Raw genomic sequence first — 23,053 nt, forward strand, 5'->3', positions numbered from 1 at the left:
ACCCCTAGCTAGCAAGGCCAGAGCTCAGGGATGATGGGAGCTGTAGTCCAACAACATACAGGGACCCACAGGTTGAGAACCAATGATCTAGAGCAAACTGGTGAAGTTTGCAGACCAAAGGCCACATGTGACACAACAAATATCCACAGCTTGCTTCCTAGGCAATGTTTTACCCCCCCATTGCTTCTGCATCTTACAGAGCGCTAGTGGAAACACTTGAGTGGAGATAGTGGTGCCCTAATTAGTACAGGGGACCTTTGGGGGCTTGTTATTGATTTTGCTAGTGAGGAGCAGGCTAAACCACCAGATTCCCATCAGTTTTGTACCTAGGCCTGGCCTGTTGTTAATCTGATGTTGAGTACAACCTCTTGAAGCACTACTTTCATCTCATTCCCCAGTGAGTTTTTTTTTCCGAGGCGGGGGGGAGGTTTGTATCCTTGTTATCTAGCTTATAGTATGAATTCTTCCAATACAAACAAGTCCACCGCTTCCTTAATTTTAATTCATGAAATAAAGGGTCAAGGATAACGGGCACAGCGTTGAGGGGAGAGGTGTTTGAAGGAACGCCTCAGTCTCCTGCAGTTTAAATAAGTGTTTAATTTACAGAAATGCTAAATGCTTCACAAATGCAATTGGGTTAGTCTGTAGCAGCAAGCAAGGAAAGGAAAGCATTGCTGGGCCTCCTTTGAAAACCCAACTGCTGAGAGACCACATAGCACATTTTACCTGGAGCATTAAATGGCTGCCACACTGCATTTCTGAAAGAGAGAGAACTCCTGAGCACTAATCCTTAGGGCACGTGTGGCTACATCAGCAACGACCAGCATGCACAAGACTTCAAGCTGGAGCAACATTGAAGGGATATGGGGGCTTGCCTGCGGTAAGTATTCATGAAGTTCTCCTACGTAATCTTGTAGATAGGTGCTTCCATTACCCTTTTCAGCATTCCGCATGGAGCTGAAGTGTTTGGTAGCTTGTACCTTCTATTCGTTTTTGCTACGAGCCAGCTGCTGACTGCTGTATTTCCTTCTGTTCTGGGTGGTGATGGTGGTTGCTGATGCAGACAGATAAATTTGATACCAGAAGCAGCTGCTCAGTGTCCCTTTTCCAGCACGAAATGTTAGCAAGTCACAGGGCACTTCTGGATCGAAACAGGCCGATTGTACGGTTGTTCCCTATTCTCAAAAACACATTAAACATGCCCATCTCAAACACTGAGTTGCTGCATTTTAACTGGAGATTTACCGCCCTCCCTTTTGTCATGTAACACTAGTACTTTGTCCCTTAGGCACATAATGGTGTTCAAAGCCTTGAATTCACATGGTGTGCCTTTGCACAGAGGGTCAGAGGGCATGATAATATTATTAACTTAGGAAACCTAGACGAGATTTAAGTCCAGGTGTCTTTATGCTGCCCGCATCTTGGTCACTTCTGCCAGAACTAGAGTGTAACATTACACAGCAAACTGGGCTGCACTCCTGCAACCATTACTACTTTGGGATGGGATACTTTCTACCCTTGTTGCTGGCTTGAGACAAGTGTGAATAAAGAGCTAGAAATAAATAATAATAATAATAATAAATCTGGAAAGAGTCTCTTCATCTAAGTAGAATTTGACCTTTCTGCATAGTATGGCTCTGTGCCATTTCTCAAAATATTAAGCTCTGGCTGAGAAACCTCATCACACTCCTGTGGACAAAGCCCTGAGGTAATTATTAAGCGCAATAGAGAGAAAGAAATATATTTCAGAGGGAGGAAGGTAATAGAAGCAGGCAGGATACACTCAGGCTCGCTGGCTGCAACACAGGACCTGCATGTTTACTCATAAGCAAGGAACGGCCTAGAATTGCAGCTGTCGGCCAAGGTCGGCATTTGCCAGATTATCTGTCCCAAACAGGAACAAACAATAATTGGTCTGTACTTAAAATACATTATATCTGTACAAAAATAAAGGTGTTGAGACATGTATGGAAGCACATCATGAGCATCAGTAAAAATGCAAGCAATGATGCATTTCCATGTAGAATACTAGCGAGATCTCAGCCCCTCTAAATGTGAGGGGTTGCACTGCAGATGCATTTATTTATTTTATTTATTTATTTATCAATCAAACCTTCTCAATTTGCATGCATGTTTTATCTGAGAACCAAACGACGCAAGGCAGCTCTGTGGTTCTTCAACTTGAATCCACATGTGGCTGCTCTCTTTCCCCTAATGCTTATTAATTATTATTATTATTATTATTATTAGAGAGTACTGGCAACAGTTAAGGAGAGGGCCCCTTTAACCGTTCTTTGGTAAATGTTTGCCTACTCAAACACACCAAGCTGCTTTTCCATGCATGGAGGAAAGAGATACAAGGCCCCTGGCTCATTTTCTCACCCCACTTCCAAGAGAAACTCCTGATAGTCCTGCCTTGCCTGCCTTTCTTAGCAATCACATCACAACATGTATTTGCGTAGCTTGCCACCAAATTACTTCTGACTGGGATTTTGGAGGAGGCGCCAAGGTGCCTGCAGTATCTCATGGTAGGTTTAGAAATGAGAGACAGCTGCCACTTCCCAGGATGGATGGATGGCTGAATTACCTTTCATTAGAAGTCAGATTGTGGATGAACTCCAGCAAGAGGAACCTTGGCCAGAAATGATGAATGTGCATCAGAAGCCAATCCTGTGACCCCAAGAGTGATCTGCAAGTTGACTGCTGCTGCTGGGGGAGACAGTAGTACAGATCCTGCCTTTCCAGTTTGGAAGTGCATGCTGACATCACCTTGCTGGGATAGCCATGCAACACTGAGTGCTGTGCATTGAAGCTTTAGGGAACTTTGGTCCCTCCAGCTCAAGAGCATATGCAAAAGCTTCTTATGAATACATTCTAACATTCACATTATAAGGCAGGAGCAGCTAGCCTGTGGTTCTCCAGGTATTTCTGGGCTAAAAGTCCCATAATCCCTGACCACTGACCATGATGGCTGGAGCTGAAGGGAGTACAACAAACCTAGAGGGCCACAGCTTAGCCACCCCTGTTGTTAAGGCAAAGGCAAGGGCATCTTAGAAAGAAAAGCAGGCTATTAAGAGCAACAAAAAGAGGAACTCTGCAAGGTCCTGGTTCACTGCCCAAGAGTAATACTAATGGCATTGACCTGCAGTACCAAACTGGGGCCAGGCTGCCTAAGCTGGCTTCTTCCTGTGGCATGGACACTGAAATACTGCACCAGGCAGTATGTGTAGAGAAGAATTCCACTGGAAGAGGAGTTCAGGGCAGAAAGAGAGGTGGGCAGGAGAGAGAGAGATAAGCTAGCTTTGTTAACTGTTAGGGTTCTCCCCCAGCCTAGCTAATTAGCAAAGAGTTCTAGTGAGAAGGGGGCTGGTGCTCACTGAAAAGCAACTCAAAAGGGTGTTTCCCTACTTGGTTCACCATAGCCATGTGCACACAACATGAAAAATGTGTACATAACAATTTGACTATGATCAGGCACAGGATGACTGCCTTGTGAAGTTCGCCCTGCCTTTTACTTCATTCCATACTTGCAGCGATCTGGACTGGTCATGAAAATTAAAAGGGTAACTAGAGGACTAACTTTTGGAAGTAACTAGAGGTAACTTTTGGAGTCTGGCTGTGCTAAGTTTAAGGAGAGTGGGCTGCCCAGTAAAAGCGCAGCACAAGTCAAAATGAGCCAGTGAGTCTTCCATCTATATAATGCGCTGCTCTGGCTGTAGAGCTGTGCAGTACAGACTTGCAGCTGCTAGCAGCCGCTGTCTGGTGACACCGGGCTGTGCTAGTTTTTATTGACAACCACTGAAGTCCAGAGGCTCAATTTATTCAAATCCACACGTTTGATTGTGCCGAGAGACCTCCACAAGAAATTGAGAAACAAGATAATTGCAAAACGGAATGTCTCATCCTGTTCATACTAGCTTTCCTAGCTTATTATCACCCTTAGAAGGTTTTGAACGTAAGTCTATAACAGAACAGACTACATGGCCTGGTTAATCGTTCTAGCTCTCCATTCACAACAGAGACATCATGTACTCTTTGAGGTACTTATCACTCCAAAGGCCAAGGTATACCTTCTGCTCTAAAGACAAAAATAAAGAAAATGAGTGCGCCAACTTCTGCTTCTCAAGCAGGAGGCTGAGATTCAGTCTAACTACAAACATAAAGAGTTGTGGAAAGATAGACACGTGCGCTTTACAAGGACACCACAGAAATGCCACACAGGTGAAACTCAAAAAGGTGCGAGGTACCCGCCGTCGCCCAATATCCCTGGAGATCAGCTGATGAGAGGAGCGGAACGATCGTTCGTCACCGTTGGTTTGAGTTGGACATTGGCAAAAGGATTCCTGCAGAGAGAAAGCAAGGCTCAGCTTTAGTGGGAAGAACTTTAGGAACCAATTGGCCTACATTCAATGAGACAACAGGAAGAATGAGAGATGCAACAAGGACAAGGATGCCTGCACAGTGCACACTAGAAAACACAGTTCCTGCTGCAAAATCAAGACAGCATCAATTCAGACAAAAATCTTTTAACTACTTGGAAGGTATCTTTGCCCTAGATGGCCAAATCTTAATGGCAAAGCATTTCAACATTGGCATTCAATATATTTAATACTACGAGTCCTTTCAAGATTCAAGCTGGAGAGTCCCAGTGATTAAAATATTAAAAGAACACCAATCCCCCCCCCAAAAAAAAAGAATTGCTGGACTCTTCCACAACTGTTTCTAGTGTTCAGGCATGAGTGCCGGTCCTCTTGTAGCTGATAAGGCACTATCCAAGAGATATCATCAAGCTTGGGGGAAGCTCAAACTATTTAGAGGGGAAATTGTTTAAGGTCGAAACATCCCAATGCTCACTGATCACAAAAGGCTGGCAGTTGCTGTGGAGCAAACAGAAAACCATGTGGGGAGGGGGAATGGAACAGGCCACGGCTGACAGACTGGAACCCTGAATAGGAGTCCTCCCCCCAGCACCATTTCAATGCAAGTCCCATTTGTTCTTCCACAAATCCAAGCCACCTGTAAACAGACTGGCATTTTTAATTACCGTATTTTTTGCTCTATAAGACGCACCAGACCAGCAAAAGGGATCGCTGTGCAGTGAAAGCAGCAATCCCTCTTGCTGTTCTGGCTTCTGAAATAGCTGTGCAGCCTGCATTCGCTCCATAAGACGCACACACATTTCCCCTTACTTTTTAGGAAGGAAAAAGTGAGTCTTACAGAGCAAAAAATATGGTATGCCTTTTGCAATTAAGGGGGCATGACTATCCGTCGCTCAGTTTGGGCAAGGTTAGGCGGCCTGCTGGCATAGATCTGCCTGCAGACAGAAAGGTCTACACCCTTATGACCGGGTTTCTTTTCACCGTCCAAACTGTATTGGAGGAATTTGCTCCAGGACTGAATCACTGCTTTCTAGGTTCTCCCGAGCAACTGGACTATTTTCAGATTATGCTGCTCTTCTCCCTCCGCACCCATGCCTCCCTCCTGCAAGCAATAAGTCACATTTTGTTGATATTTATGCCACACCCACGTTCCACAGCATTGCTTCCTCCAGAACATCTTGCATGTATTCGGGGCAAGCTGCTGCTCTCCAAATACTCACTAACACATAACTATTGTGAGCCTGCCACACGCTCAGGTGCAGGCTGCTCCGCCACAGACAAATCTAGAGCCTGACTTAAGGTCGCCGGGTGGGTGTGAGGGAGGCCTTTCCAGCCAATAGCCAACTGCATTCCTGAACTATCTTGGCACAGAGAGATCTGAGGGGGCGTTGCTTCAGCTGCTCAACAACAGGCAACAATTTGCGGAGCATGGCTCTGCAGCTTAGAAATGGTGCTTGAAATTTCTCCAAACTGGCTGGGTTTTGAGCCAGGAAGAACAAATTTCAGATCCTGCAGCCTTCCCTCTGAAGACAGCAAGTCTTTAAGACATAACATCCCATGTAAGACATTGGCAGCACAACATTCACACACAAAAACGATCAACTCCCTTTTATCGAAGTCATGCCTTTTTGCTCCAGAGTTCGTGCAGTGTCTTCTTGTCCCTCTCCATCCAGTGTGGTCTCAACATACTGGCAGGTGGAATACGCTTGAAATTGAGTGCTTATTTACACTTGCCATTTCTGTGTCACTGCTTGGGATTGAAGGGCTGTTTCTCGCAGTTTTAGGTGATGGAGCATTGTTGGAAATCACTCCCCAGACCTGAGCGGGGAGCCATTAATACATAGCTTCCCACTTCCAAGAAAATCAATGGCACTGCCAAACTGCCCTCGGGTGATTCCTCGTAGGGGAAGTAAATAAAATTAATCCACGCTGCTACCACTGTTGCAAGGGTCTGAGAAACGAAGACGCTCGTTTTTGTCTTAACACTTACCATATTTAGCCGAGAGCAGTTTTCTGGCCTAAGGAGAACCGCTCTTGACCTATTTCCTTTGCCATAGAAATATGAAATACCATTTCTACACGGTTAAGGTTACAACTGCAGGGCGAAAAAGGCTGACTGAAAGCGATTATTGCTGAACAGATCAAGTTATGGCCACATGTTGAAAGGAAACAGGTGACACAAAACTGGCCAGATGTTAAGACCACATTGCCTGCTATCTCTAAAGGAGAAATAAAGCAAAATACAGACTGGTGCTTATTGTAATGGGCAGGCAATTTCTTCAAGGTGAGGGGGAACCATTCTTTTGCCTAGTTCTGTTGGTGAATTTTGAATCGCCAAAGCCTGTATTTGTCTAATTTTTTATATCTCTCTCACACCCAACCCTCTGTTATTGTCACAACTGTCCTAAAGAGGCAGCCCGTATTTTTGTGCCACGATTTCCCCATGGTATTACTGCACTGTAAACATACAGGTAGATACAACACCAACGTACATTATATTCCAGGTTCAGAATGCGTCAAGGCAAAGGGTGGAACATATGGTCCTCCAGATGTTGTTAAACTACAACTCCCATCATGCCTGACTACTGGCCATGGTAGCAGGAGGCAACAGGAATTCGGAGTCCAGCAACATCTGGGTTAGCCACCCCTTCCCAATATATAGGTAGGCAGTATTCTCCTTCACAAGAACCTATTGGGTTATGAACCATTTCTACCTTGAATGTGTTTACATTCCTTTGAGCTTCAAAGTTTACAATTCTCAGTGACAGTCATGTCCATGATGCAGGCAAAAGTCAGAATGCTGCAACTTCTGTGAAGGCCACGTTTAAAGGCTAGCACTGGTCCCTAGCTTGCCATCAGACTTAAAAACACACTGTTCCCTCTTCTTCCCAATGTTAAGAGGGCTCTGAGGGATATGTCATTGTCACAATGGTAGGGTGAACTCTCCCAAGGGTTTGGGGACACAGACATTTGGCAAGTATGAACGCTCAAATTAGGGCACCCAAACCAGATCAGCTTTGAACCACCTGTTAAATGAGATGCAAGATAAAATTCAGCTTTTTGCAAAGTCTCTCACAGTAGACAGTGTGTTGCATCAAAGGAGCAAGTGGGAGAAAAGGCAGATTATGAAGAAAAAGAAGGCCTTACGCACCCATGTGTGATGCACAATTCCCACAAAAAATAGCTGAGCATCCCCACAGCATGCACAAAACCAATATATAAAACTTGAGATGCCAGCATAACAAGCTGGCTCACGTACAGCTGACTCAAGGAGAACACGCTGAGAAAAGACAGGAACCCGTCCTATTTTATGGAGAACTAATTGCCTTGTAGTTTAAAATTTAAGGCATGCTTCAAAAACTAACAAGTATTTTGCTTTTTAAAAGAGAGGATTGGGCAATTGTTTCATAAAGCGGGAATTGGCATGTATGGCAATGGCTTAATCTTATCTAGAATTACAAACCAGTAGCCAATATCGCGGGTGGCGCTGTGGTCTAAACCACTCAGCCTCTAGGGCTTGCCGATCAGAAGGTCGGCGGTTCAAATCCCTGCGGCGGGGTGAGCTCCCGTTGCTCAGTCCCTGGTTCTGCCAACCTAGCAGTTCGAAAGCACGTCAAAGTGCAAGTAGATAAATAGGTACCACTCTGGTGGGAAGGTAAACGGCGTTTCCGTGTGCTGCTCTGGTTTGCCAGAAGCGGCTTAGTCATGCTGGCCACATGACCCGGAAGCTGTACACCGGCTCCCTCGGCCAGTAAAGCGAGATGAGCGCCGCAACCCCAGAGTCGGCCACGACTGGACCTAACGGTCAGGGGTCCTTTTACCTTTACCTTTTAGCCAATATTGCACCAGGGGTTTAAACTCATGCTTGACCAACACTTCTTAGAAGGGCCTTGGACAGAGAAATGAGCTTTGTTTCCCAAACAGATAATAGTGACCTTTTTCAATGTTATTGTCCAAATGAATGAGGAGTGCAAAATAATGTTATCCACTCACAGCACCAGATTATTGATAAATAATAATGGTAACAGATGGTCTTGCCCTAACACAATATTCTCAAGAGTATATTCTGGAGATACCGTTAGCACAACATCAAGATTAGGTTTTGATGCTCACACAGCAAAACACCAGTTTAGGGCACTTGTGATTCTCAATAAAGGCAATTGCAGTTCCAAACAGGAATCTAGTGGCTTTAGCGACTTCCACAAGTTTCTAGTGGGAAGACCTAGAAACCAGAATCACTGAAGAGAGAAGGCATTTCTTAGGGAGGGCTGGATTAAGACCTTGAGAAGCTCCAAGTACCGTACTTAAAAGACTTTGGTGCCCCCACATATATCTAATTCAAAATATAAACAATAATAAAAACACAGGTTTATTATAATGGTTCCACAGGTATTTTGATAGAGCAAGACTTGTTCTCTATTGCTGCAGGGTACTGGGCTAAAATCCAATGGTTAGAAGTTAGAGGAAAAACAGATTTTGGCTAATCATTAGAAGAAACTTGCTAACAGCAGAAGCTGTTCAACAGAACAGATTGTATTGCTGAAGGTATTTAACCAGAGATGCTATAACTGAACCCTGCATTGCAGATCTTGAACACAGCAGAGTTTATATCGAATGACCTCATGGGTCCCTTCCAGTTCAATGATTTTGAATCCTGTCATCACACCTAAGTACAAAAAGCTAAGGCAGCAGCCCCAAACCCCTGTCCAAAAAAGAGAGAGGCACCCTAATGCAGGTTTGGATAGGAGTGCCACCCTTCTTCCGGAGCAAAGCACCTCTTTGCAGCTAGAGCTGATTATTTAAAAAGGTCTGCTCAGTTCACAGCAGCAAAGATTAATTATCCTATTTTTAAAGCACAGGCAATTAATATTCCCAACTTAATTAATGCAGAGGCTAAGATCATTTTTCTCCCAGGGGATGCTAAAATAGATTCTTGAAGCTGAAAGGAACTTAAACAGGAGGAGAAAGTATTGAAGATTGTTCACACTGTGACTCATCAAAGAATAGTTAACTATTTTTGTAATGGCAAACGAGAAAAGGAGGGGTAAGCTCCAAGAGCCTGATAGAAGCAGCATAGAGACTTCCTTGAGTTTCTGAGGTTCAGTGCAGAGTTGGGGTGGCAGGGAGAGCAGAAACCAAATCTATTTTATCACCACCATACTTCTTCCCTGGCTCTGAGATTACTTCTTTTGTTCCACTCTGTTGGATCAACATACCTGGCTTGGCTAATGTAACCTGGATCAACATGTTCAACAACACAGTTAGGACTTGAATTCTAGTGGGGAGTACAAACCCAAGTGTATATACATATATTGGTGTAGGAATCACAGGGCAAAAACAAAGAGATCACTGAAAACATGAGCAGCTGTGCAGAAAACATTACTTAATTCTTTGTCAGTATATCCTTACATGTATGGGGACCCTCTGTGCATACAGGATATACCAAATGATTTCAAGTGTTGGGACAGCAACTCAATATTCATTTCCATACACACATTTCCCAGCATGCACATGGAGTTGTTGTAACCCATAAATCAATGGGAAGGCATTGCTGGTGCAGGGCTTTTTTTGTTCATGAATGTCCATACCCTGCACTTTTGGACTGGATCTTCTGTGTTCCAGGACAGAACCCTGGCAGGAAGACAGGAAACCAAACAGGAACAAACCAGAGGGGGTCCATCACATTAAAGGGGTAAGAAAGCCAGTGGCCCTGAGGTCCAGTGAATTTAGCAGATTATCACTACGGCTGTGCACAAAGCTTCCTAATAATAAGCTAGAAACCAGATAGAGACCCCAGAGCTGCCCAGATTTAGATGCACCCAATGAAAAATTCAACCCTAGGAGTGATGTAGCAGAAAAGAAAAGGGTAGGGAGCATTGAGCATGGAGGTTTGGGGTAGGCATTATGCTAGGAGTTTTGCGGACGTAGGAGTGGGTTACAGAAAGGGAAGCACTGCTCCAAAGGTCAGAGGAGGAAAGGGAATCCAGCTTCCGTCAGCCAGAAAAAGGCAAAGAAACTTCAACCAGTGGACCGAGTGGCAAGCGAGTGAGTCAAGCTCTGAACTGACTGATCATCAGTGGAGAACGGAATTCACCAATAGTGCTGTTTAGCAGCGGTAATTTTTTCCATCCCTCCATCCCCATATTCTGGTTCCACCCTTCACCAGCATTAAAAAAACGTCTGTCCAGAGCGCTCTTAGGAATGAGGTGGGAGCAAAGGGAAAGGAGTTGGCATGTGGGGGGAAAAAATGATGAACTTACAACTATACACAGTCAGGGGACACCTCTCAAAACCTGGCCACTTCAACATCTGAGCTGTAATGGAAAAATGGAAAAATAGAGAGGCTGTTTGTACTTTGCACACATGCACACTCCATAAACAATTGGGGAGGAATCAGTTATTTAGAGCAGGAGCTGATGATGCCCCTTCGACACGCAACATTCAGGTGGGATTGGTTTCCTCTGAGCAAGCTGCATTTGTTACTGCACTATACAACTTATGGCTAATGAATGGCAATTAAAAGGATTAACTGTAGGGAAGAGAAATTGAGGCCCTGCTCCTTTCTAGACTGGTCAGAGGCTAAAATGAAATGACAACTCCTTGGAATATAGGCTTAAACGTCATCCTCCAAAAACATCCCACACTCTATTTCCTCTTCTATAAAATTCGCAGAATAGTCGCCCTTTACTTGGGTCTTCATAACTTTCAAGACTCATGAAGCGTTTGGGAAAGGAGTGACAAATGACAACAAAGATCACATGGTGATAATTGTACAGAGCCTCTTCATGCTGAAACCTTCAGGCAGCCAAGCAACTGTGTGATAATTTCGATCGTCACATGGATATAACATGGCCGTGGGAAGAAAAGCAACTGCTTGCTCCAGCTTTATCTCATACAGTCACAGGAAGAGGCAGAGCTTACTGCACCCTCAAGTATCCTCACAATTCTGTATGGTAGTGACCAGCTGTTAGTGAAGCTAGGCTACTTGCTCACTAGACTAAAGTAGTTGCTATGCAGTGATACGATAACAAGCTGCTGTGATGAAAACAACCAACTGCAGGGACAAAAACTGGTTAAGCAAACCAACCAACCAACCAACCAACAAACCCTGACAATTCAGTTGAACAGGTTATTCCATATGATGCTGGATAAACCCCCTATTAGTCAGGGTTTAAGCTCTCCCATGATAAATCCCTGACAAATATCCTGTTTAATATTCTGTCAGCTGACACGTGTGGTTTGTTGGAAAGAATTTTCTGCTGGATTTAGGAGATCAGCGTTAAAAGCTCAGGTTCAGGGCAGATGCCCCACTTGCCCCTTTGAGCAAGTTGCTCTCTCAGCCTCAGCATTCCATCTGTAATACTGGAATGATTACCGTTTGATCCTTAGGACTGTTGAAAAGGTTACTGGGAAAACAGCTATTAAAAGCACTCCATGCATTCAAGAGATCGCAGTTGGACAAGGATGAAGCAGGAAAGAAGACAAAAGATTGATGAAGGCAGGATGGGATCTTTCAGCATCCTAGAGGTGTAGAAAATACCTGCAACACACACTGTTGACTGCAGGGCTTGTTCGTGACAAAGGCAATTAAAAAAAACAAAAAACTGAAGAAAATCACCCAAGCCCAACTCAATGAAGGAAATCAAACTTTTATTCAAACATCTCGGTACAGGGCACATTTCTCTTCGACTATTTGTCATCATCATTATTATTTATTACTCTTTGCTTTTATTTTATTTTATTTTTAAAAAAACAACACAGAACTTTCCCCCCATCACTTTTACAATCCTTAACACAAGTTTTGTGTATTATTATTTTTTTTCTTTGTTGTTTTCTACATCGATTCTTTTACTACAGAATACCCTGGATGTAAAAAGTCTTTTTGAGCAAAGTTATGACAACAATGTAAGGAGGTTCTTATTACATATGCCCCAAGTCTATTATAGAAAACAAATAAAACTTTTACTATGTGTGTAGAGATAGATCTTTTATATATATATACATATAGTCAAGATAATATTGCCAGCAGCCTCCAATACAGATAAAATATTTTGCTCTGAGTTTCATTTTGTCTGTCTTATTTATTTATTTTTAATCACATTGGGGTCATAGGAATACAGCTTTACACTGTAGACTTTGCAACAGGAACTGAAAGTGTTGAAAGTCTTTTACAGGGGGGGCCACGTTCACAGAGTTCAGTGATTGAAGAAGCAATACCAGTAGCCATTAACTCCAATCCTACCCGGTTTGCCTCTGAAGTTAATCAAGAATACACAAAGAAGATTGACAGTGTTTTAGGAAATGAAGCAGTTGAACTTTGCCCGAAATCACCAAAAGTTCAAAACCCCGCCCCGCCCCCAAAACACACGTGGTTCTTTCCATCCACCCCCTCCCCTCTGCACAAAAGGGGGATGCGGGGAGGAGCACCCCTTCACTTTCATAAAGAAAAAGTCTTTGAACTGATTTGGAAAGCTGCATAAATGGACAAAATATTCCTTCCCCCCCACACCCTGAAATCCCAACTTGGCTCCACTACCCCAGAGTGCTAACCATGAGGTAACAATACCTTCCTACAAAAAATATATATATATTATATGTATATATAAAACAAACCCCTTTTAAAAAGGAATACTGGGTTGGTGCTCAGTTCAGTTGGTTGGATCAGGTTAACAGTCCAATCCTCACTGAGAAACCAGCCTCTGCTCCAGCCAGCCTCCCTATAAACCAGTCTGTGCACATCCCCCCTTTTTTTGACAGAAAAAAAACTGGCATCATGGTAAAGTTCAAAGAAAGATATCTGAAATAACAGTACGTACACCATAGGCCATGCATATTTGTTCCTGGATATATCTTATCTATAACTATCCATCTAGATAGATAGATAGATATAGATATTTCTTTTTTTTATTATTTCTTTTTTAAGGAAAAAAAATATCCATGTATTTTGCTATTAATGTGCAGCTCACATTAAAGCCTTTGAAAAGGGGTTGTGGACTATCTTTATATATATATATTTAAAAAAACCATTTACAAAGTACAAAGAGAGAGAATGAGAAAGAGAGACGCAGGATTTCCATCGAGTTAAATGTAAACTGTATTGAGGCGACGGCAGCTGCTGCTGCGAAATCTAACAATTCCCGTTTTAATATTTTCTACTCGGAAGGGTGTTTTTGCTTTTGCAAGTGGCAGGGAGTGTGGAGAAGGTTGCAGCACCGTGGGTTCCTTAACGATCACAAGAGTTAGAAATCCAGGGTGGGGGAGAAGAGCGACTTTCTTTTTTTTTAAAAAAAAAAAAAAGAGGGTAGTTGGGAGGAAATTGTGCAGAAGGAAAAGAAAAGAAAAGAAAAAGAAAGAGAAGAGAAGAGAAGCAGAAAACTCTTCCAAGCAGCAGCTGCCATTTCTAGTCAAGGTTCCTTCTCTCACACTGTTGATACCAAAGTGCCACTGCCGCTGTGGAATAGAAACAAAAAGGACAGGATACTGCCAAACCGCACTTGCACCACGAAAGGAAAAAGCATCCGATGGACAAGAACCAAAGCAGCAACACATCTCAAGTGCCATGCAGTATCCCCTTTGGCCTAGAAGCTTGCGGGGGGGGGGGCGGGGGGAAGAGACTACTAAAAGGCGAAAGATACTATTAGGCTGGCCCACTGCGCTTTTGAGATTTGCTGCAGGCTCAACGTGCATCTCTACCCTGCTGCCCGCTGCCATGTGCTTAACAACTAAAAAAATATGGAGAATTTGAAAGCTTGCTCACTATTCTATGACATTTTGATTGGACCTAGTAAAAAGTATTGTTTTACCGTGGATTTTGAAGTCTCTGCTTCCAGCTTTTTTGAAAGCTTTCTGCTATAAGTGAATTCTTTTTACATGCCTGATATTTCACAGTCCAGAAAGCTATTACCAGTGCTGTCCTGTCCCCCAATACCTTCCGTCCTCTCATGTACAGTACTTGGCTGCTCCCTACCAACTAAGACTGAGAAAAAGCACAGTTTAACTCTGGTTTGCAAGGAATGCTTGGAATTCACGAAGAGAGGGAAAAGCAGGGCAGGCAGCAATTGAGCTCACTGCTGCTTCAACAAACCATAGTTGTCTAGATGGGAGACCACCTGGTATCCATGCACATGCTGGGTTCCAGGCAGAAGAAGGGATAAAATAAATGTAAATACATCAAAACCTAAACTCCTTGTAACCTGCACTTAAAGGCAGGTGGCTGTTAAGCCCTGGAAATTGCCGTTTTCAGAGTGTACCAAATGTTTGGGGAAGTGGTTGTATGCAATCCAGGGATACTGCTGCCGTGTGTGTGTGTGTGTGTGTGTGTGTGTGTGTGTGTGTGTGTTTATATATCTATGATGGGTTCAAAAGTCCAAGCCTCTTACCTGCTTGAGGGTCTTGCTCCATAGTCATCCAGTCCCTGTGGATGAGAACAAAAAGAAAGCAAGGATGTCATTCAGCAGAAGAAACCACATTTGCCAAAATACACAGCAATGGAAGAAAAATAAAAGCAACACTGACAATCAATGGTTCTCTGGTGCAGAGTCAAAGTGTTTGGGTCTCAAGAAGGATTTAGCTACCAAAGCCATAGAGTGAATGGTAAGACGTTACGTCCCTTTCACCAGAATATGACTTTGGGCAGCAAAAGCTGTAGAAGGAGAAGGATAAAAACTGAGCTCTGACATTTCAGCTTTGACTTGGGACAGAAGAGGTCTCTAACTTTTAGTTGCAGTGCAGGCTGCTGCTGCTGGGCTGTTGCAAAAACACCCTGTGGAAAAAGCAGGTTGGTGGCATTGCAATGTCTGGTGGAAGCAAGCACAGGACTCTGCAGAGTCTCATCTCTTTTGAGGATTGTCTTCAAAAGAAAACGCCAAAGCGATGGCTTCCAAGCATCAGCGAGATGGATGAAACAGAAGCAGCAGCACACAGAGAAATGCAGGCTGCCTCTTTCATCCTCATGCTCCAATGGGTACATATAAAGAAAACGACGGACACTTATTTTTCCTGCTCGAATGGGTCCCAGGAGAAGTCAAATCACAAGCCTGGATGTGATGCATTTCAAAGTCCCATCAACATTTAAGGGGGAAATTGTGAGCTTGGGGAGCTCCAGCAGGCATGCATGTGCCTTACATTTTGAACACACAGCCCTGCTCAAACCCTTTGGGCTATGCTTGCTGCAGCGAAGCCAAATGCAGCAAGCCAAGGAGGACTATGGATGTTCCCTGGAAAACTCCAGTCACTTCCTCCTTCTCCTTGCTTAAAAATACCACTTATTATTCTGGACAAAAATATCAAGGTTTCCCACCAGGCAGCAATTTTCAGCTGCTCAGGGCTGACCGTCTGTAGCATAAATGCTGGGGCAACACTCAATCAAGTTTAAACTCCATGTTTAGCTCTTAACCCAAGCCAAGTCTCACTAAGGGTCGTTAGCCATAGAACCTATTGGCAGGAATAACTAACAAAGCTTCATCTATCTGCAATGGGGCCGGGGTTGTGGGAAGGGAGGCTTCCAAGTCAAAGCCTCAGAACCAGTCATTTAAGAAACCAAACTATTTTCCTGTTCCGGACAAATAACAAAACTACCATTATTTTGTAATTTAATCTTATCACAGTTATGCTCAGTTAAAAATTGCAGTTTTGTCGGTTCCCCTGCCCTAGCTTCTTCTGTAACCAAAATACTGCTGTTTTGTCCCAGCTATAAATATCTTTAGACAGCAATAATCGTCCCCGATTATCTGCCTTTGATTTAATATTTGTATCCTGCTTTACTAACAACCAAGTTGAGCTCAAAGCAGCTCAGAACAATAGGACACCTTTTGCAAAATACTGGCTTCAGCAGCAAACGTTTTCTAGCTAGTGAGCCTCTTTTTGCTTTCCAGTCACCTTGGTTGATTTTATCTGCATCTTTCCATCCATCCCCTCAACCTTTTTACTTAACAACTAGTCTTATTTGGTTGAGTCGAGTCTGCCAGGCTCACTTGTGCCAGGGGGAACGGATGAAGTTGTTGGGATTCACATCAGCCCTAGTCCACATGGCCAAAGTTTGGCAATCAAGCTGTTTCTGAAGGGCACTACAATGGCAACCGCTGTGGCTCAAGAGTCAAGAAGACTAGACTCAACCAAACAGCAGCTGTTCAACTAGTCAATTGGAGGACACCATGTTAGCTACCTGTTCTCTATGATTTAAAAACCTGAAAGGGGGGGGGGGAATAAGCTTTGTTGACGGGTGAGCAACCCATTTCTAGCAGTAGACACTCATAGAACGGCCACATGTTACCAGTTGGGTATTTGCGTTGCTGTTTTACTGCCACTCTTTGTGCCTCACCCATCAATAATTTCCCAGTGGGTTCATTTATTCTCCATAGTTTCTGTTCGTGCTTCTCCTGATTCATTCCACTTCCCCAAAAATGCATTCTTTTGGAAGAATGCGGATGGGAAGGAGAGAGGGGGCAGGATTACCCAGGTTGGGTAAGCCACAAAGATGCAACAGGCAGAAAACAGGCCCCAGAAACCCCAATGGGAACATTGCGTTCTTGGGACTTACGGCTGTTGACCTAGGATAAGGCTGGTAGGAGGCAGGTAGCAGTTGGCAGAGGCCATTGGAATATTCATTAATTGCACAACCGTAGGGCATAACGTACTCCTACAAATAATGAACATAAGCACCTGTTGGCAAGTTAAGCCTCACCTGCTCGTAAAAAGACCTAGGTTAGAAAACAGACACTTGGAGAATGTTCACTTCAGCAGTGCCTCAACCAGGACGCCTTTTAGCAAAACGACCTCCCATCCACCCAAGGCGCAGACGCAGCTCTGTGCTTTGGGCCCAGCTCTGCTGCTGCTGCTTGGCTACAGAAAACAAGGGCAACTTCATTTTCTGCAGGTGCGGCACATGCAAGAAACTAGAGTCTGCCATAAAGAGAGGCTAGGTTTAGCTGCTGCATCGAGAGAGAGTGGCTTGACTGCCTCCCAGCATTCTACTCTGGAGAAGTCTCCAAATACTTTATAGGCAACAGGAAACGTGGGGGTGGGGAATGAATATATCCCGAAAGGTTGGGGGAAGGGCTTGGATATCTTGTTGCATACAGCCCAGTGAACATTCCACAAAATGCAAATAATTCACACCCCCAGTGAAATCCATCCACAATTACTCCTCTGTCCCCACTGGGAGGAATAAACCTAAACAGATCTTGCTAGTGCTGCTCAGTTAAAACCAGCCTGGCATATAGCTGCTTTCAGCTTTATTGCCTAGGTGAGGCAGGTTTAGTTCTCCCAACCACAGACCCACACATCTTGCAGGTTCTCTCTCAGTTTTGGAACCCTCTCGTGCATGGAACGTCTAGCCAGCCAGTGGAACAGGCGTGGGGAGCCTTTGGGCCCTCCAAATGTTGCTGGACTCCAGCTCCCAGCAGTCACAGCAGAGCCAGGAACAATGGGAGTTGTAGTCCGCCAACATCTGCACCCCGGGTTTAGACAGAAGCTGCAAGCTCTTTGCTCAGAGCTGTGAAGTAGAAAAGCAACTTTTAACACTCACAGCCTAATCTCAGTTAGGCCGTTCCCACCATCCATGACCTCTGCTCCCTCTACCTAGGGATGATGGGAGTTGTAGTCCAAGAACAGTTGGAGACCCACGTTTGGGGAAACCCTGCTCTAGATGTAACAATAAACTTTCTTTGAAAAAAAGAAAAGCAGCAGTTTGACACCAGGAAAATAAAATGCAGCTGCCGCTGCCAAAAGCAGAACTTTCATGCTCTGAAAATTCAAATTTGCTGCAGGCAGTTAAGGCAGGTTTCATCCACCAACAGACAGCGCCTCTCCCCTCCCAGTAAGGTTCCTCACCTGGGCAAAAGCAGGCACTGCCACGCTGTACGGCCTCTGTTTGAAGGTGTTGACGTTCTGTGACTGGAAAGCTCGGGAAGACATGCTGTAATCTGGAGGGGGGATATCATCTTTGTCCAGCAGGTTCCCTGTGCTACTGCTTTTCCCTTGGCTGAAGAAATAGATAAAATTTGCTTAGCGAACGTAGGAAAATTGGCTTTCTATGTTTTTATCACTTCTCATTTTTATATGTAAGCCGGCTTGAGTCCCGTCAGAGGAAAAGGCGGGATATAAATAAATTGATGGCAATGATTACAACGACAACATTTCCTTACTTCACAGAATTTTTGCTAGGAGTACTTTCCCAGCACTTAAGCCACCAACTTGCTCTCTTCATGACCGTCTTACTTGAGGATGGCCAGAGAAGCCAATTACTAACATATCTAACTGCCATTAAGTCCGCTGCCTGAGGAAATGAGTTATTTTGTGCTCCTGGCCTGTCACCAGCTATGATCCTGGATTTGATTTGGGGTGAGGAGAGAAGAGGACTTCAAGGGAGGGCAAGGCAGCCACAACTGAAATTGGCAAGGGAGGGAGATAAATCCATCAAGTCACCTCCTGGAAATTTTCCAACTGTCAGCTGACTTGAGGGAAGAATTGTGTGACAGGAGCCACCTTGTCCCTCTTGGCCTGGATATTGTTCCCTGCTCTGCTCCCAAATATGACCGGCAAGGGGGGGGGGGGAGAGAGAGAGCAAAAGCTGCTTCCAGGGAGGGACTGCTCTTTATCAAGGGCAAGACAGTGAGAACTGCCACTGTCATTTGATTAGGATATAGGCCTCTCTCTCTCTGTCTTCTATACCACCAGAAATTGCATAGACAGAACAGTGTGAGTGCACTAAAGGAATCGTGCTTGAGCTTGTTTTAACCCTCCTCCCTGCCATTCATTTTCCCTCTTGTGTCGTGCGTTTCGAGACTGCAAAACCAGGAGCAGGGACCAGCTTCGTATTGACTTCTGTAAGCCCTCTCTGTGAGGTTTTTTTTAAACCAAAGGGTGGGGTATAGAAACATCTTAAATAAAACAAGTAAGTAAACCATCTGAATGCTTTCACTGAATGACCCCTTCCTCACTTTCAACTGAGGAATCAATGCTGACTTACAAGCCCAGCAAATCTCTCTCTCTCTAGATGCTATAGCATCTACTTATGCGAATTTTTCTTCATTCTTTCAAGGAATCGTTTCCCCCACACCCAGGCCTGGGTTCTTTCAATTTTAGTCATCCGTGCCCATTGTGTTTATCACTAACAAAACATTGCGATAGGAGTCGTTCCATCAAAAGTATATTTGCTTTGGGCTGTTCCTACTCTCTCTGTGTTCCTACTCTGTGTGTGTGTGAGAGAGGGGGGGGGGCAGACAGACACCAAATATTTTGGCAGCAAAGCCTGCCATACTGGTTTGACAAACTTGAGGCAGCTACGGCTGGTTAATGACGAAAGAGGAGCCAGAAAGAGGGCAATGCAAGACAGGTACTGATTCTGGCTCAGCAAGGGCGGGGCTGATCTCTGTAAATACAAACGTCATTCAAACGCCACATGTTTCTGTGGAAGCCAGCAGACAACACAACCTTCTTACCTCATGTGCAACCTTTCGCTCCCCTCACTGTCCAGCACACGTGTGTAGGAGAAAGGAAACCAGCCTCTCCTATGGTACAGATTAACAGAAGGACGAGTTAAAAGTTATTTCTCTCTCTTACACCGGGGGGGGGGGGACCCCACTTAAAACTGCTACAATCACAGCACTGGGAAGCCTACCTCCCTCAGTCGAATTTGCCCAGGTTCAAGGCTCTTGTACATTTTGTATGAGTCTCAAATTCCAAACCATGTTTTCCGAACCAAGTAATTTTGGACACTTTCTTGTGGCATGGTCTGTATTTTTGATAGGTGAGTGGAATTTGATTCGGGGGTGGCAGGATACAGATCACCTCCTCCCCGGTCATGAGTACAACACCCAATGAAAAAGGAGCAGCAATAGCTGCCCCTCCTCAGCTGATCAGCACCCAACACCCACCACTGACATGTGGCCCCTGAAGGGTTGTCAAATGGTAAATGTGGCCCTTCAACCAATAAATGTTATCCATCCCTGCTGTAGAGGCTCACCAGCCAAACTGCCCCTTTTGCCAGTATCACCTCTCATGGTGTGGTCATCCATTTGGGCTAAATTATTAACTCAAGTTCATGTCAGCGAACTCTCCTTTGACCTTAAAGGCTTCAAGGCCCAGTTCTGCTTATCAGGCCAGCAATTTACTTGGGCAATTGCCATTTGAAGCAGGTCACCTGAATCCTGAGCTTAGAGATTCAGTTCTTCCCAGACCCCTGGAAAGAATGGTAATTGCTGGGAGAAATACTGGAGAACGCTTTAGCTCCAGATTTAGGACCTTTTAAGACTCAAGATCCTGGTTATGTGAGAGCTCACAAACACTCTGGGATTGTGGAGGAGCTTACCTACCTACACAACCGTTGCCAAGCAACAAGCTGTCCTCTACTCCTTAGCAAACACATTGTGCAAAAAAGCAAGCCCTGCTGTAGCAGTCTAAGCCAGCAACAGCTTTTGTTCCATGTTATGCCACAGACACTCTAGGAGTGAAAAGGCCTGCAATTTCTGCCATTCCTTTTAACTTCCCTTTGGCATGCTTAACATCGGTTAAGACTTCTTCCTTCCCCAGTGTGGGAGCTTAAAGCAGAGGGCAGAGCTGTTCATTATGCGCTCCGCACGTTGGCACACCAAACTCCAACCACAGTGCAACACACAAAATAAAAAGTGTAAAGGATATTTTCCAAAATGGTCATAGGCATCATTTACTGCCAGGAGTGGCGAACTTGCATGCCTCATCCAGCCCCCTGGCCCAGTTTGGTTTCCTCTGGGGGTTTAAAAAAAACAGATAATCAGATCAGAGCACCAAGCAATTTTCATTGTCATCATGGTGCTAGGCTTCAACTTCTCTGCCCAGTTTAGCGCCATTAAGATGCAGGCCTCCCCCTGCTCATCAGAAGACTGATCTGATTATCTGTTTCCCTATTACAGTCATACCTCATTTTGCGGCCGGGATCCACTCCGGAGCCCCAGCCGCTAGCCAAAAAGAGCGTGGGGCAGGTTTGTGCTTCTGCACATGTAACCTGTTCCGGTACTTCCGGGTTTGCTGCCGACGTTCGCCGGAATGGACGCTAGTCAAGGTGGACGTTCATGGAGGTATTACTGTAGTTATTATTCCTAATGCCCCTTTGCCACTAGAGGGCTGCAGCACAGAGGGGGCAATAGGGAATAAACCTCCCATTCTCTGCTCCGGCACTATAGTATACCAGAGAATGGGTGACACTCCACTCCATGCATGGGGAATGGACCACTTTTGGCCACACCCACTGCTGTCCTGTGGCTCTCAAGAGAGTTGGGACCAAAAAACCCTTACCGACCCCGATTTACTGGAAAGTCAAGATGTGTTTCGAAGAAGGAGAGTGTGAAGAAGAGCCCCATGCACAAAATACACTGTTTTTCCCAATAAATACTGGCTTGCACAGTTTTGGAATGTTTTGTGCTTGGCCTTCTGGCCCTACCTTCTTATACAGATGTAAGATACTGGACCAACAACACAGAAGCCATCATCCCAGCTTTGATCTGGGCTATGCTATGCGTGTGAATGTTCAGAAGCCGAGACACCTGAGTGCAAGAGAGGCAAGGCAGAAGTACTGCCTCCAGGTACTCGGAAAAAGAAGATGCCCCATGAACACTTTTAAGAGGGACCCCCCCACACACACATATTCTCAAGACTCAGAAGCAACCACACTCACAATTTTGTCTTTTCGCTCTCTCCGTAGTGCCACCCGTCTCTGGCCTCAGGCACTAGCAACGTAATGAGGTCCCCTTCCTTGAAGCTCAGCAGGGTGGTGTTATCCCCAGCAGCATGAGAGAAGATGGCTCGTACTCTTGTCCGGCCATTCTTTTCCAGCCCTGCTGCCATGGAGCTGGAACGGGGCAGAGTCTTGTTTTCAGCTGGCGTGGGAAAAGAAAAGGATTAACAAAGCTGGCTCACAGGACTGGAACTCTCATCCTGGAATATCAGAACTGGCTCTCGCCAGTTTCATAAGCTGGTCTACACTGAGCAGTGGCTGGTGTGGCAAGGGGCATTTACTTGACCACCCATCGCCAGCTTTGCTGTGGCTTACAAGAGGGGTGAGGCGGTCGGTGTGTTGCAAGGGCACTGGGGGAGCATTGGATTGGCTTCACCAACGCATTTGCACCCTGCTGACCTTGCTATTGCCTCTCCCCTCCCACTTCTGTCCTGGTAAGCCACAGAGGCTTTGGTGACTGGAGGTCAGGTAAGCGCCACCTCTCCTAGTGGACCCTCAATGTGAAAAAAACTCAAGGCTTGACAATGTCGCCTGTTCTTTTTACTTTAAAATGCCAGGTGCCATCTCAACGCAAAAGGTTAACAAAGAAGAGCTTTTACGTTGTTTTCTGTGCTGGTTTGGAGGAATTGTTTCTGTTGAAGAATAAAATTCTTCTAACAAACAAGTTTTGTTTTTAATGAAAAATAAGGATAGATGGTGTCAGTAAATGCAGTCCCTCTGTTAAGAGCGAGTTTCCAAGGAATGAGCTAACAACAAAAGAGCGAGGCCGTGATCTATGGGAGACATATTGTGAACAAGCCCTCCTAAACGGAACAGCGTTGAATGGTTTGCTTCCCAAGCAACCAGTACCACCTAACTAACATATTACTCATACATACTCATAAAATCTCTTACTTCACTGTTGGCAACACAAGTACAGTAATGCAGGTGTCCAAGAAAAAACCCCAGTGTTTTAATCTGCATC

At 44.8% G+C, this 23,053-nt stretch overlaps 1 protein-coding gene across 4 annotated transcripts in view; it reads right to left on the reverse strand.

Annotated features, from left to right (window-relative positions):
• Window positions 1-23,053, reverse strand: part of BAIAP2 (BAR/IMD domain containing adaptor protein 2) — a 140,184-nt gene that overhangs the window by 2,718 nt on the left and 114,413 nt on the right. Inside the window, exons 10-15 of one of the 4 annotated variants that reach the window (XR_014561346.1) lie at window positions 22,030-22,231; window positions 19,820-19,888; window positions 18,210-18,360; window positions 14,759-14,793; window positions 10,640-10,693; window positions 81-4,343 (exon numbers count right to left, since the gene is read on the reverse strand). Coding sequence is in view for 2 of the 4 variants with exons in the window: in XM_083727599.1 (XP_083583725.1) it covers window positions 12,575-12,632; window positions 14,759-14,793; window positions 18,210-18,360; window positions 19,820-19,888; window positions 22,030-22,231 (515 nt within the window). In the remaining 2 variants the exon portion in view is untranslated. Of the gene's footprint in view, window positions 1-80; window positions 4,344-10,639; window positions 10,694-12,012; window positions 13,830-14,758; window positions 14,794-18,209; window positions 18,361-19,819; window positions 19,889-22,029; window positions 22,232-23,053 lie in introns of those variants that run through there. The other 3 variants (XR_014561345.1, XM_083727599.1, XM_083727600.1) reach the window with 3 other exon arrangements.

This window comes from Podarcis gaigeae, assembly GCF_964106915.1.
Source record: "Podarcis gaigeae genome assembly, chromosome: 2".
In the NCBI taxonomy this organism is placed as follows: domain Eukaryota; kingdom Metazoa; phylum Chordata; class Lepidosauria; order Squamata; family Lacertidae; genus Podarcis; species Podarcis gaigeae.